The sequence below is a fragment of the Colletotrichum gloeosporioides genome, assembly GCF_011800055.1.
Source record: "Colletotrichum gloeosporioides strain Lc1 chromosome Unknown consensus_65, whole genome shotgun sequence".
Lineage (NCBI taxonomy): Eukaryota > Fungi > Ascomycota > Sordariomycetes > Glomerellales > Glomerellaceae > Colletotrichum > Colletotrichum gloeosporioides.
In genome coordinates, this window is record NW_025544710.1 from 570,407 (window position 1) to 582,458 (window position 12,052).

Sequence of the window (12,052 nt, forward strand, 5' to 3'; positions counted from 1 at the left end):
GCCGAAACCGCTGCCGAAACCGCATCCGAGCGGTGGTCTTGTTGGACGGCGGACCTCGGGCTGATGAACCACTTTACGTCTGTGACCTCCGCTACCCTGCCCGGCGCCAATCTACATACATGGAGAGATAAGGTACCACAGGTGGCGGTAGACTATCCGTTTCTCATGCACCAGATCCTCGCAGTCTCCGCATTCCATCTTGCAAGCCTTGAGTCACAGAAGCGTCAGGAAAATCTTTCCCTGGGCTTGCAACACCAACAACACGCGATTCGCGGAGTTTACGCCGAGATTTCCAAGGTCACTCCGCAGAACTGTCACGCACTGTTTGCCGCATCATCAATGTTATTCATCGGTTCATTCGCCGCGTCTAGCCCGGCATTACACAGCCCTCTCCGGCTGGGGGTGGACCACATCCTAGAGATTTTCACCCTTATCCGAGGGGTCAGCGGCGTTCTAACTTCAGCCAAGGAAAATGTGCGGTACGGCATATTAAGGGATTTCATGCAATGCGACCGGTATTCTGGAGGTAGTAAGCTATTGCAATCTTTACTGCGAAGCGTCACGGGTGCTATTAATAGAATGGATCCAGGCGATATGAGTCCCGAGGTCAAAAGTCTTGTTGAGGGCGCAATTTCTGGATTGCAAGAAAGCGTCGGAATAGCATCAGCGTCAACTCCGGCGTTGAATGTTGCTGTGTCTTGGCCAATGGTCCTCAGCAGTGGATTCATGGCCCTGTTGGAAGCCCAGCACCCAGCAGCTTTGGTTGTGCTCGCACACTACTGCACTGTTCTTCACGAGGGTGGGCTTCATTTCTGGTTCATGAAAGATTGGGGAAGTCATCTCATCAGCGCCATCTTGAGATCGCTTGCTCCGAAGTGGCACGAGCTGATCGACTGGCCTGTACACTACATCAATGCGGACACCCCTAATCATAACGAGGATGCTGCACAGGATAGTTTCGGATGGGTTTAACCGTACAACAGAGTATGATGATCAGAATCCGGCCATTCATGATGGTGCCTTGGATTTGACTAGTGCACTGAATTTCATCAGAGAAGCCTAACTCCGCTGGCAATGGCAATATATGCGTAACACATTCATGTATGTGATGCTTGGTTGAGACCTGACAGCTCGTCAAGAAACTACTATTGTGATGGTTATGACTTCTCTCGGCGGAATTTACAGCCACTAATGGGCGCGGCACCAACAATAGAGGCGGACCGAACCGAAATGCTGTGTCATTCACATGGGCCGCGAGAGGCAGTGCTTCGTTAGTCTTGTTTTCTCTTTCAGTGACTTGATGATACGGAGCTTCACGAAGTTGAAGAATTGTCACGGAGGTGCTCAATGTGGCTGTCACCTTCGTATCGCAAACGTTGGCGCGGGTAGTTGACAATCAAAGCCTACAGGCCAGGCATTCCCTTGGCGTTCGTATTAGCAATATAGACATCAGGAGAAGTTGCACTTTCGAATGGCCAGTGATTTCTATTAAAGAGGCAGATTGTCCGTGCCAAATGTGTTTTGTTCATTATCACATAGGTACCACTGAAACAACCATCTCAGTAACCTCCAACCCCCCTCTTCTTACACAAACATGTTCACACAACTTGCCTTCTCTCTTACCTTGCTGCCATTGTTGAGTGGACACTCAGCAGCTGCCCCGTCGCCTTCACGATGCACCCCAACGGGCAGCGAAAGCTGGGAAGTCCTCAGTCCTCTGGTCGGGGGCCCACGTCAAGGCACGCCGCCGTGGCTCTCGGTGAAAACATCTACGTCATTGCGGGAATCGAGCCTGATGCAAGTCAATCCACCGGAGTCTCAACCATCGACTCGGTGGAGAGATACAACGTTCCTAAGGATGAGTGGTCCTTCGTTGCGCCCTTGCCCATCCCTATGAACCATGCCAACGCCATCGCGACCAACGGAAAGATCCACGTTCTCGGCGGGCTCTCCGGCGGCGCCGCCTTCTGGGCACTTCCGAACTGCTATGAGTACGACCCTGTTACCAACAAGTGGACTGAGCTCCCGTCCATGCCCAAGGATACGGAGAGAGGCATCTCTATCCTTGGAGCGTATGGTGGCAAGATCATCGTCGCCGGTGGCATCAGTTTGCTCGAGCTGGGGGCGACGGGCTCCAAGAGACCGTCGACATCGTATCATCCTACAACATCAAGACTCAGGAATGGGAAACTCTCTCCAATCTCCCCGAAAGCCGCGAGCATGCCGGAGGTGGCGTCTTTGGTAACAGCTTCTACGTAGTCGGAGGCCGCGTCCGGAGCCAAACCGCAGTCCGCGACACAGTCTACGTCCTCGACCTCAAGACGCTGGAGTGGAGCGAGCGTGCGCGCATGCCCACGCCCAGGGGGGAGTCTCGGTAGCGATTCTCGGGCAGCGCATCTACACCTTTGGAGGCGAAGGAAATCTGGATCCGGAGGGTGGGTTTGTGTTCAACGAGACGGAGGTGTACGACATCCGCGGCGACTGCTGGGAGAAGGTCCAGCCGATGAACACGCCCCGCCACGGCATGGCGGCGGTTGCGTTTAACGGGAGCATATACACGCCTGGAGGTGGCATTCGCGACTTTGACATCGTTGATAACATGGAGGTCTTGCATCCTGGCTCGTTCAAATGGTAATCAGACCAAACGCCGCCGCCCCTTTACGCTCGCTGGGACCAGCGGGCTCCCATGAGCTGTGGAGGAAACTAGCCACATAGTGTCCAGCTAGCCATCAATTCATTTCTTCCCAACTTGACTGCTCTTGGACGAAAGGGAATTCAATATTCGCTGTCTTCAAAGGTTGAAGCGCGTTGAGGGTACAAACTCCGCAACGTGAACCAGGATCAATCCGAACCCGAGATAACCTTAAACCACCCCTGCAACTCGACTGAGATGCGGACTTTGGCTCTATAGCACTTGTAGATGAATTGAAGCAATGTAATTGAACAGATGTTGCAAGTCCCATTTGTCTTATAATTGTTGATTCTGCGCCCGATTCTATCTGTAGACATTCTCACAGAACGTCCCATACCACCGCCAGACTCTTACCGCAACTTACTGCATCTCAACCAGCAAAATGCAAGCCTGGCAATACACCACCATCACCAAAACCCTCGAGGACTCCCTATCACTCAACAAAATCGCCACCCCTTCAAACGCATCCTCTCTCCCCAAAGACCATGTCCTCATCGAAGTCATCACAGCCGGCATCAACCCCGTCGAGTACAAACTCCCAGAGACCCCCATCTTCGGAAAGTTCATGATCCAGCCCCGATCAAGTCCAGGCCTGGACTTTTGCGGCCGTATCAAGGCCAAAAATGGCGCCGACGGCTTTTCCGCGGGCCAGCTTGTCTTTGGCGCACTGAGCATAGGGGCCAAGCTGCCCAAGTTCGGCAGCCTGGGTCAACTCATGGTTGCTCCGTGTTCCCACATCGCGCCCCTTCCTGGAGGTGTTGATCCCGACGATGCGGCTGCTTTGGGAACGGCTGGGCTGACGGCATTCCAATCACCTCCTAAGGAGCATTTGGGGCCTGGCTCGAAGGTGTTCATCAACGGCGGGAGCGGCGGCGTTGGCTCCTTCACGATCCAGTTCGCCAAAGCCGTCGGTGCGTACGTCGTTGCGACCTGCTCCGCGGCAAACGTCGACCTCTGCAAGAGCCTCGGAGCAGATGAAGTGATCGACTACCGAATATCTGATGTCCTGGTCGAACTGAAGGCGAAAGGGCCCATCTTCGACGTAGCAATCGACAACGTCGGTAGCCCGGAGTGTCTGTTCGAGAGCAGCCCGCATTTCCTCAAGTCCGACGGCGTCTTCGTTCAGGTTGCTATGCAGAAGTCTATGGTCGGCATGCTGCGCAGGAGCATGCTGCCGGGGTTTCTGGGCGGTGGGAAGAGGCGGTTCCAGACGGTGAGGGTCAGCCCAAGTCGAGAGGACTTGGAACAGATCGGTCGCTGGGTAGCCGAGGGGAAGGTGAAGGTATTGATAGATGAGAAGTTCGAGTGGATCGATGCGCCGAGAGCATACGCGAAGCTAAGGCTGGGCAGAACGACGGGTAAGATAATCATCCGCGTTGGCTCAGCATGAGATACAAGGCCTGTTATACGTTTGTTATTGAGTAATAGTTATTAGTGCTTGAGCTATACTGTTTGAAATTGGGTTTACTAAGGTTATCAAAAACCATCTCACTTGAGATCCCCGTTTGGATAGATACGTGTGGCTAATCGGGCGAAATTCTGCTTGTATCTATTATTATTACATTTCTTTAGACTGACCATATCAGAAACATTACTCACGTTTCTGGTTGTCGCCCTTTTGTCGTCTAGGGTATGGCCATCATGCCCTGAATAGTGATTCGCTTCCATTCCGGACTCGCAACTACTAGTACTTTGGCTGACCTTATCCATCGCTGTACGAACTTCTGCTTTCTATGGCGCTTTCTGTTTTGTAGACAGCTATTCGACGACCTCGAAACAACGTGAACTGCCGGCAAGTTCCAGGTCACACCCAGCGCAGAACTTTAGATGTCTATCACCGATCGATAAGATACGATTGATCGTAGCGATCACTAGAAGCCTGTGTAAACACGGCGAATGAGACCTCGAATGGCAGCAATTAACTCTATCACACGATAACCAACCGCCTCGAGAAGAATCGCCAGGTGGCCCATATCAGAGCTCCAATAACCTTCTCGATACCTGAATAAGCCACGCCATTCCGTATGAACCATGAAGGAGAAATAGCATGACAACAACGTGGTGATGGGGATGATGTTCTAGGTTCGCGTTCCACAATGAGCACACCTCGCCTTTGAGTTTAGAAGCTTCTTCAGACGCAACGAATATGACTGAATGTTCCTCCAAAAGATGCAAAACTCGACTGCAGCCTCGAGCGTAATGGCTGACAGCCTCATCCAGCAGCCGCGACCAGCGAGCCAATGACGCGAGGGTGATCGCGGGTGCTCGTCGCATGCAACGTGCTCCCAAACTCTCGCACCCAGATCGGAGGTGGCGAAAGCGGTTCGTCTGGTCATCCCAGCGAGATCGTGGGTTTTAACACCGAAGAGATCCCATGAATCGCCGACAACTTAGTCAATAACCTACTTAGTCATTCACAGACAAAACATGCCCCTTCCACGGACGGGAAGACGGCTTCTGGAAGATTGCGAAAATGCAGGTGGGTCCTTCTCGTCGAGTATCACATTTCCAGTCTGAAATCGAGGGCACGGGCGATGACGTCGACGCGGATTCGATGTCTGAGAACCCCCAAGCACGGCCCAGGAATGACGAATGACGAATGACGAAGACTTTTTCAACGGTCCTCGTGCCGCTTGCCCGTTGGGCGCGTAAGCGTCCAATGACTCGGACGCATTCCTCCGATGCCAACGGTCCGCTTGCATGTTCAACATTGCGGTGCTGTGAGACCTCGCGGGGCGGACAACGGTCGAGTAGCACCGAGACAGTGTCCCGATCGACCCGGTAGCACCAGGCAGGACAAACGTGCCTCACACATAGAATCGTTCAATGTTTGCAAAACCGGAAGATGGCAAACACGCTGTTTCCACAACCCACGGACGCGATCCAGAACATCGCTTGGTGAAGGCAGCATGAAAATCCGGGCGGGAAGGGTAGCATCACGTTTCTCCCGAGGCGTATCAAAAGATCAGCGAACACCCGCGGGATTTGCGTCAGCGCATCAGGTCCCGTCTCGCCCCGGGAACGGAACGGCAGAGCCGCAAGAACGAATAAGTCAGCGGAGATCGCGCCGTGCCTGGCTCGTGCTCCCTCCTGTATCGCAGCCCCCCTCCCACTGCTACATCGCTGTTTCTGCCCCCTTTCATGGGCGGCCTTCGTCCCTACGAGCTCGACGGCATTGCACAGGTTGGTATCCGCGGGGTGGCCTCAGGGTAGGACCCGGCAAAGGTTCTGCCGGTGATTGAGGGAGAGTTGGGCTCGTCAGCGATACCGATTGGGACATGGAAGCGACAGCCTCTGCGCGTGCAGGTTTCCGACCACACGCTGCTGGAGTACTGTAGCAGGTTCTACTTGTGGTGGTGGGTTGTTGTGGTTTGTGGAGGGAGGGGACGGGAGGGAGGGAAAGTAGAGACGTGCCATCCCACGAGTGTGCGTTTGTGTCGAGAAACGAGGTTTCGATAGCCGTGGTGATGCGTCGCGAGAGCATGATCGCGAACGGCACATTACCCCCTTGGATCACGAAGATCCTCCTCGTCGAGACAAGCCACAGCCCGCGCCCACGCGTCCGTCATCCTCCCAAGCCCGCCGAGCCCCCCGTCAAGTTTTGGAAGATCATATGCCCAGCCGCCACGCCCGTCGCCTCCCTCAGTCTGAAGGTGTCGCCCAGAGATCCACGAACGACAGCATTGGCCCCCAAAAGGGAGACAGGAGGGAAATCTCTCAGATCAGCGCCAGGGATCCCGCCGATTAAACACTGACGGGGTGTGATTGTGGACTGATGACTGTCAATGCAGTGGATATCGAACACAAGCCACCAATGACAAAGGGGGAAGGGAGGGATTTGGGATTTTGGGTCGCCGTCGAGGTTGTTCTGAACCCGGAATCTGTCAACCCAGGATGTGGCCCGCATTCCTCACAGTCCTGCGTATCCGCAGAGGCACCAAGGTTTTGTCGAGTGACAGGCTGACAGCGGAGCCCCTGTCTCAGCCAGGCACGCCTTTGCTGCGCCATGTGCGTGAGAGACTCGCCAGCCAGGTTTCGCCCTGTCGTGAGCCCTTCCCCCTCACCCCCTTGGAGTCGTAGAGTTTGCGCCGTAGTTTCTGTGCCATGCCATAAGCATCAACTAACAAAACTTCATTCTGGCGCTCTCTGCAGAGTGCAGCCTTTTTTTGTATGGCCCTTTTGGCTTTTGCCCCTTGAATTCCCGCCCTCCCGCAGTCCCTGCGTCCGCTCCCTCCTGCGCGTGTTCTCTCAGCTTCTCCAGCTTCGGGCCCTCGTTGGAGTGAAAAAGGGCTTCCATCCCTGTCCCGATTGACGCAGACGACCAACCACAATCCCAAATCTGCCCGCGTACCTGAACCGTCAAAAAAAGGCAAAAGACTCTTACAGCCTAGTGTGACTACTCTGTAAGGAGTAGTGTAAAAGCACCACCATCGACCCACCAGCCCGGGAAATCCGCAGGTTGTGGCGCGGGCTTGGAATCGCACTGGACACTGGAATCCCAGGCGTGTCGCATGTCCCGTGGTATCCCTGGCGCGTCCAATCAGGCGCCCCACCCGTCGTCCCAGGGGTTCAGGCACCGAATTGCCGCCCATCCAACCGTCTGCTGGCTGCCGTTCCAGAACATCTGGAGCCCCCCGGACAGCACGGCGCTCATTGGCCACCGCCAATCTGCCATTAACGGTCCTTTGCCCAATCGCTGCGAGGTACGTACCGTCCGTACAACCTTAATCCCTTGAGGCGCTGGGAGAAGAGATCGTCGCGGGAGTCCTCTTGACGTCCTCTTTTTCTCCGAGGACGCTGCACCCGCCGTAAGGTAGCCACAAGCGCCTCGCCCTCGATCTCGACCGTCGTGAATCTCGTGATGGCCTCTCGTGATCCATCGTACGGGCCAAGATATTGGCTTCATTTTCCTACCTGCAGTTGTAATAATCGTAAATGGTCCCAAGACTCCCACCAACTCTCACCGCAATCGCGCACCGCGCAGCGCTGGGTTTCAACCCTGAAACTCCACCCGCTCATCTCGGCCCTCCTCCCCTTCAGGAAACCCATGCCCTGCTGCCCGCGATGGCCGCCCCCTGGTCGCCAAATGCTTAGCATCGATAGCGGCATAGTCAAAATTCTCAACCCGCAGGGCACTGGACTCGTACCTGAACGAGTCCGCTCACCGCTGACGAGCGGCCAGTGACCACTCACGTCCGCCCCTCTCCTCGCTTCGTCCCTCCGAGGTCCAGTCCAGTTGTGCCGTACCTACCTAGTTATCGTGTTGTGTGCCCCCTCTACCCCTGTCGAGACGAGTTTCGTCACAGCCCATCATCGTCCCATTCCCTCTTCCCACTTCCCTCTCTCTTCTTCCTTATGTGCTCTGCTAAACCACCACGCAAAACCATCCCATCGTCCATCCCTCCACTCGCTTTGCCTCACCTCGTCTCACCACACCACCACCACCACCAAACCCCAACCCCAAACCACCAAAACGCCTCACGACGCAACGCACGGCACCGCACGCACGCCAAGAGATCTGCACGCTGCACACCACCTCCGCCGCCTCTTAACCACACCCACCACCCCGTCCTCTCGTCACTTTTGCCTTCCTCCCTCAAAAGTCTAATACTTTCCATCTTTCGTATCCCAGACCCGCGAAGGAAGCGAAAGTCACCTGCATCACGCAACGCAGTCTCTACCCAAACACACACTCTCTTTTCAATACCCGTGCATACCAGCTGGTCTGAACAAATCTTATTCTGCATACATATTCCCAATTTACCCAGCTTCCACGCCCGCTGCTCCCGCTCCCTCACGCTCCACGCTCCCTCACCCACACCTCCAACAACCCGACCCGTTCGACTCGTCGCTAGTCCGACGACGACAACTCCACGATCACTCTTTGAAGGAAACCCAGGGAAAAGGAAAACATCTCGACCAGAAAGAGAGAGGAATTAGAAGGGGACAAACATTGAGAGCAGCGCTCCAGTCCGACCCGTAACGTGAGGCAGCTATCCTGAGCAGCCTCTACTCCCACGACCTCCACCAACAAAAAAATACCAGAAAACCCAGCAAAGATGAAGGTCTCACTCGCTCTCCTGACGACGCTGTGCGCGTCCATGGTCTCCGCCGGCGTCGTCATCACGCCCGTCAAGCAGAACCAGGTGGTACCGGCAAACTCTGGCGACTGCTTCTTCGGCGTCACGACACCGCAGGGTTGCGCGTAAGTCTACAAACCATCATCCGCCTCGAGAGCAGTTTACTAATACAATCCGTAGTCCTTTGAGAAGATCATGAAATCCACTCCCAACACCGTAATCGCACAGCGATCGGGAAACCCGGGACAGGCCGGCACGTCAGCCCTCAGAAGGCCCTCTCATTGAAGATGCCTTCTGCTGCCAAACAACCAGGGCAATGACACCAACGCCGATGATCCGTCCACCTTTCCCAGTATCGCCAACCACCACACCAAGCAAGCGATCCACGACCAAATGTTTCCCAACATTCCATCCCGTGACGGGCTCACGACACCAACCAAGCATCAGCATCAGCGGCTCTTTCAAACGGCATTTTCATCCAGTCCACGGGGGGAGGACTACTTTTTTTTTCAAGCGGTTTACGGCGACCATTTGGGTATGGTCTGCTACGAGAATCTAATGAGCATCCGAGGCTTTCTTCCGTTCCCATCGCTTCCCCTCACATCGCTGTGTTGATGGCCACTTTGCACCGGACGTCCGAACCGGGCCTCCCGCAAATGACCACCACCCAGCGCAACCGAGCGGATAGACGGGCGAAGAATCCTCGGCACTTCCATTTCTCTTCTCCACCCCCCAACTTTTACCATATACTAGACATATCACCCCCAAAACCACAAATTCTGAGATAACCACAAAAATTGAAAATATTGATAAAATCCCCGCTCGCTAAGAACGGTGACACTCACATCCGACTGCAAATCATACACCGCAAAAACAACACCGCCCAGAAAAGACCAGGATCATGCCCATGTCTTCCTTGGTGGTGCCGTGGCGGTGGTCGCGCCCCGTCAGGAACGTGTTTTGAACATGACGCCCGACGTGCCTCAGATTCTCAGCCTGCATCCGCGCGGCGCGGGGTAGGGGTCCGTGAGTTGTGTGCTGCAGCAGCCACTGGCAAGGCGCTCCCTCCCGCATTCCCAGTGTCCCACCACTCAGCGCAGCGTGCCTGGCCAGCCCAGCCGTGAAAGGGGGGGCGGGATTTCCCCACCTCGCGGCTACGGGACTTTTATCCTCTGTAAACTGTAACACCGCGAGCCGCACGAAACTCTATTCCCATAACCTTAACACTGACCCTAGGTGCAGACTGGAGCGCGAAAGGCGAGGCCCAGCCAGTGGTGAACCACCGCGCCCACCTCGCACGCTCGCGCTCACTGACGGACACGGAGAATGGGCCACTGAGGGAGTCCCCGCGCACACACTCCTCGCTGCAGCAAGCTTGGCAGACGCAGTGCCTGGGCGGGCCTCGAGAACCATGTTCGGTCCCGAGACATCCTGACCTTTGGACGACGCGTCAGATGCTCAGAAAATAGAACATGTCTGCTGGATCGCAGGTCTTTTGGGCCGCCAGTCTTCACGCCTCTTCATCGATTTCCCAAAAAGGCATCACAGTGTAAAAAGACTAATCTCTTCTGTCTAGCTTCTCATAGGGTATCTACCATCTCGACGTCATAACTCGTAGCAACGGCCAAAACACCGCCCATGCCATCTGATTGCTGCCCCAAAACACGAGGTGCTCACGCGAGCTTCCTCACATCAGCCTGCGATCTCAGCATTGGAGGGAATACTTGGGAGTGCGGTCGGCCTTCATTCCGCCCCAGTGCACCTCGGGGGCCGCGTTGCCGTCCTCGCCAATGGCATGTGGCTTCCAGGGCTCGTCAAAGGCCTCGAAGAAGAACACGTTGAAGCCCCAGTAGACCATCCCGCAGACGCCCTCTCTGTAGAAGGCCGCGGCGTTGTCGTTGCCAGGCTCGGCCTTCTGGTACTTCGCACCCTCGCTGGGCCAGCCTAAGCTCGGACGGATTGGTTAGCCACTGACCGAAGATCAGATCAAGGCGCAGATCACGAGAAGTGGATAGGGGAACAGTCAGCGTACCTGTCTCGCCAACCTATAGCTCAGGCTTATTGAGTGACCCACTGACGTGCTGGATGTGACCAAACGCCTGCATGATAGAGTCGAAGAACGACGCGGTGGCGTTGTCGCGAGTCTGGCCCTGCCAATACGAGAAGGCGTTGGTAAGCAGGATGTCGGCTATCTTGATGACAGCATCGGCGGTGCCGTCTTGGAACTTGTTCCAGCTATCCGCGGTGCCGATGCGGATAGTGGGAAGAGACTTTTGCATGTCCTTGATCTTGTCGGCCAGCTCGGGGCCGGTGAAGTTGCCGCGGTAGAGGGACTCGGAGCCGACCGTCACGGCGTACACTTGGTCTTCAAAGCCGGAGATGTGCTCCAGAATTGCGGCCTTGTCGGCGGCGTAAGACTCATCCGTGTCGGGCCTACATCCGAGTCAGTCGGCATCTGAGTTTACAGTTTGCGGCAAAGTTTGGCTGACAGGATGGCCGTGATTGGTGCGCTGGGAAACTCGGGAAACTTACCAAACGCCTAAAATAACTTGAAAATCTTCCTTCTTCGCAGCGGGAAGGATCTCCTTGGCAGTGTTGCACTGGTCAGCGGCGTAGATTCTTACGATAGTACTTCCGGAGACGTCTCGAATCGCTCTGAAGTCTGCTTCGTAGTCGGCTTGGTACTTGCATTGCCCGTTCGGCTGCTTCGCCCCCAGAGCGAAGCCCAGGGCTCCGGTGGCTGCGGCGAGACCGGGTGCCATGACCAAGACGGCTGGAAAGGCTGCCGCGAGACGCATGGCTTTTCTTTTTGAAGTCCTTTGTGAGCGACAGTTTGATAGGTTCTAGGGGCTGAGCAAGAGGAGAATTTAACAAATGATCTGTCGTGGATGATGAGGTCTTAGGGATCGAGGTTGCGATGAGGTGGGATGTGGTGGAAATGCAAAGGGACGACGTTGAGAAGTCGAGCAATTTCAGAAACAAAGGTACACTGAAGGTCCTTTCCATACCTAACTAAGTAGGTGCCTTGTGAGGTCGGCAGCTTCCAAAGGCAACAGCAAAGCTGGGGAAAGAGGCTTTCTGCCATGTCCCAATATGGAAGGCGTAGATGCAGCAGGGATCCATGCTGCACTTCCCGCACCTCCCTCACAACTCTGGATGAACCAGTGGGACGGCACGATGCTTGACTTCCTTGTTTAATCACAACACAAGTGCCGACAGCTTGTCTGCAAGGCCAACCTTTTCCCAAAGACCCATCAGCTGGAGTATCGATCACAAAGCA

At 55.2% G+C, this 12,052-nt stretch overlaps 4 protein-coding genes across 4 annotated transcripts; 3 read left to right on the forward strand and 1 right to left on the reverse strand.

Annotated features, from left to right (window-relative positions):
- Positions 1–579: 579 nt before the first annotated feature.
- Positions 580–972, forward strand: GCG54_00012445 (uncharacterized protein; the record flags this gene model as incomplete). The annotated part of the gene is made up of 1 exon (XM_045412323.1): positions 580–972. One exon carries the CDS (start codon positions 580–582, stop codon positions 970–972), a length of 393 nt encoding a protein of 130 aa, XP_045261358.1.
- Positions 973–1,674: 702 nt separating this feature from the next.
- GCG54_00012446 (Kelch-like protein terF) lies at positions 1,675–2,635 on the forward strand (the record flags this gene model as incomplete). The annotated part of the gene is given in 3 exon segments (XM_045412324.1): positions 1,675–2,107; positions 2,119–2,340; positions 2,379–2,635. The coding sequence occupies 3 exon segments, from the start codon at positions 1,675–1,677 to the stop codon at positions 2,633–2,635; spliced, it is 912 nt and encodes a 303-aa protein (XP_045261359.1).
- Positions 2,636–3,074: 439 nt separating this feature from the next.
- Positions 3,075–4,082, forward strand: GCG54_00012447 (Zinc-type alcohol dehydrogenase-like protein; the record flags this gene model as incomplete). The annotated part of the gene is made up of 1 exon (XM_045412325.1): positions 3,075–4,082. One exon carries the CDS (start codon positions 3,075–3,077, stop codon positions 4,080–4,082), a length of 1,008 nt encoding a protein of 335 aa, XP_045261360.1.
- Positions 4,083–10,477: 6,395 nt separating this feature from the next.
- Positions 10,478–11,570, reverse strand: GCG54_00012449 (Glucan 1 3-beta-glucosidase; the record flags this gene model as incomplete). The annotated part of the gene is made up of 3 exons (XM_045412326.1): positions 10,478–10,716; positions 10,847–11,205; positions 11,305–11,570. The coding sequence occupies 3 exons, from the start codon at positions 11,568–11,570 to the stop codon at positions 10,478–10,480; spliced, it is 864 nt and encodes a 287-aa protein (XP_045261361.1).
- Between the last annotated feature and the right edge of the window lie 482 nt (positions 11,571–12,052).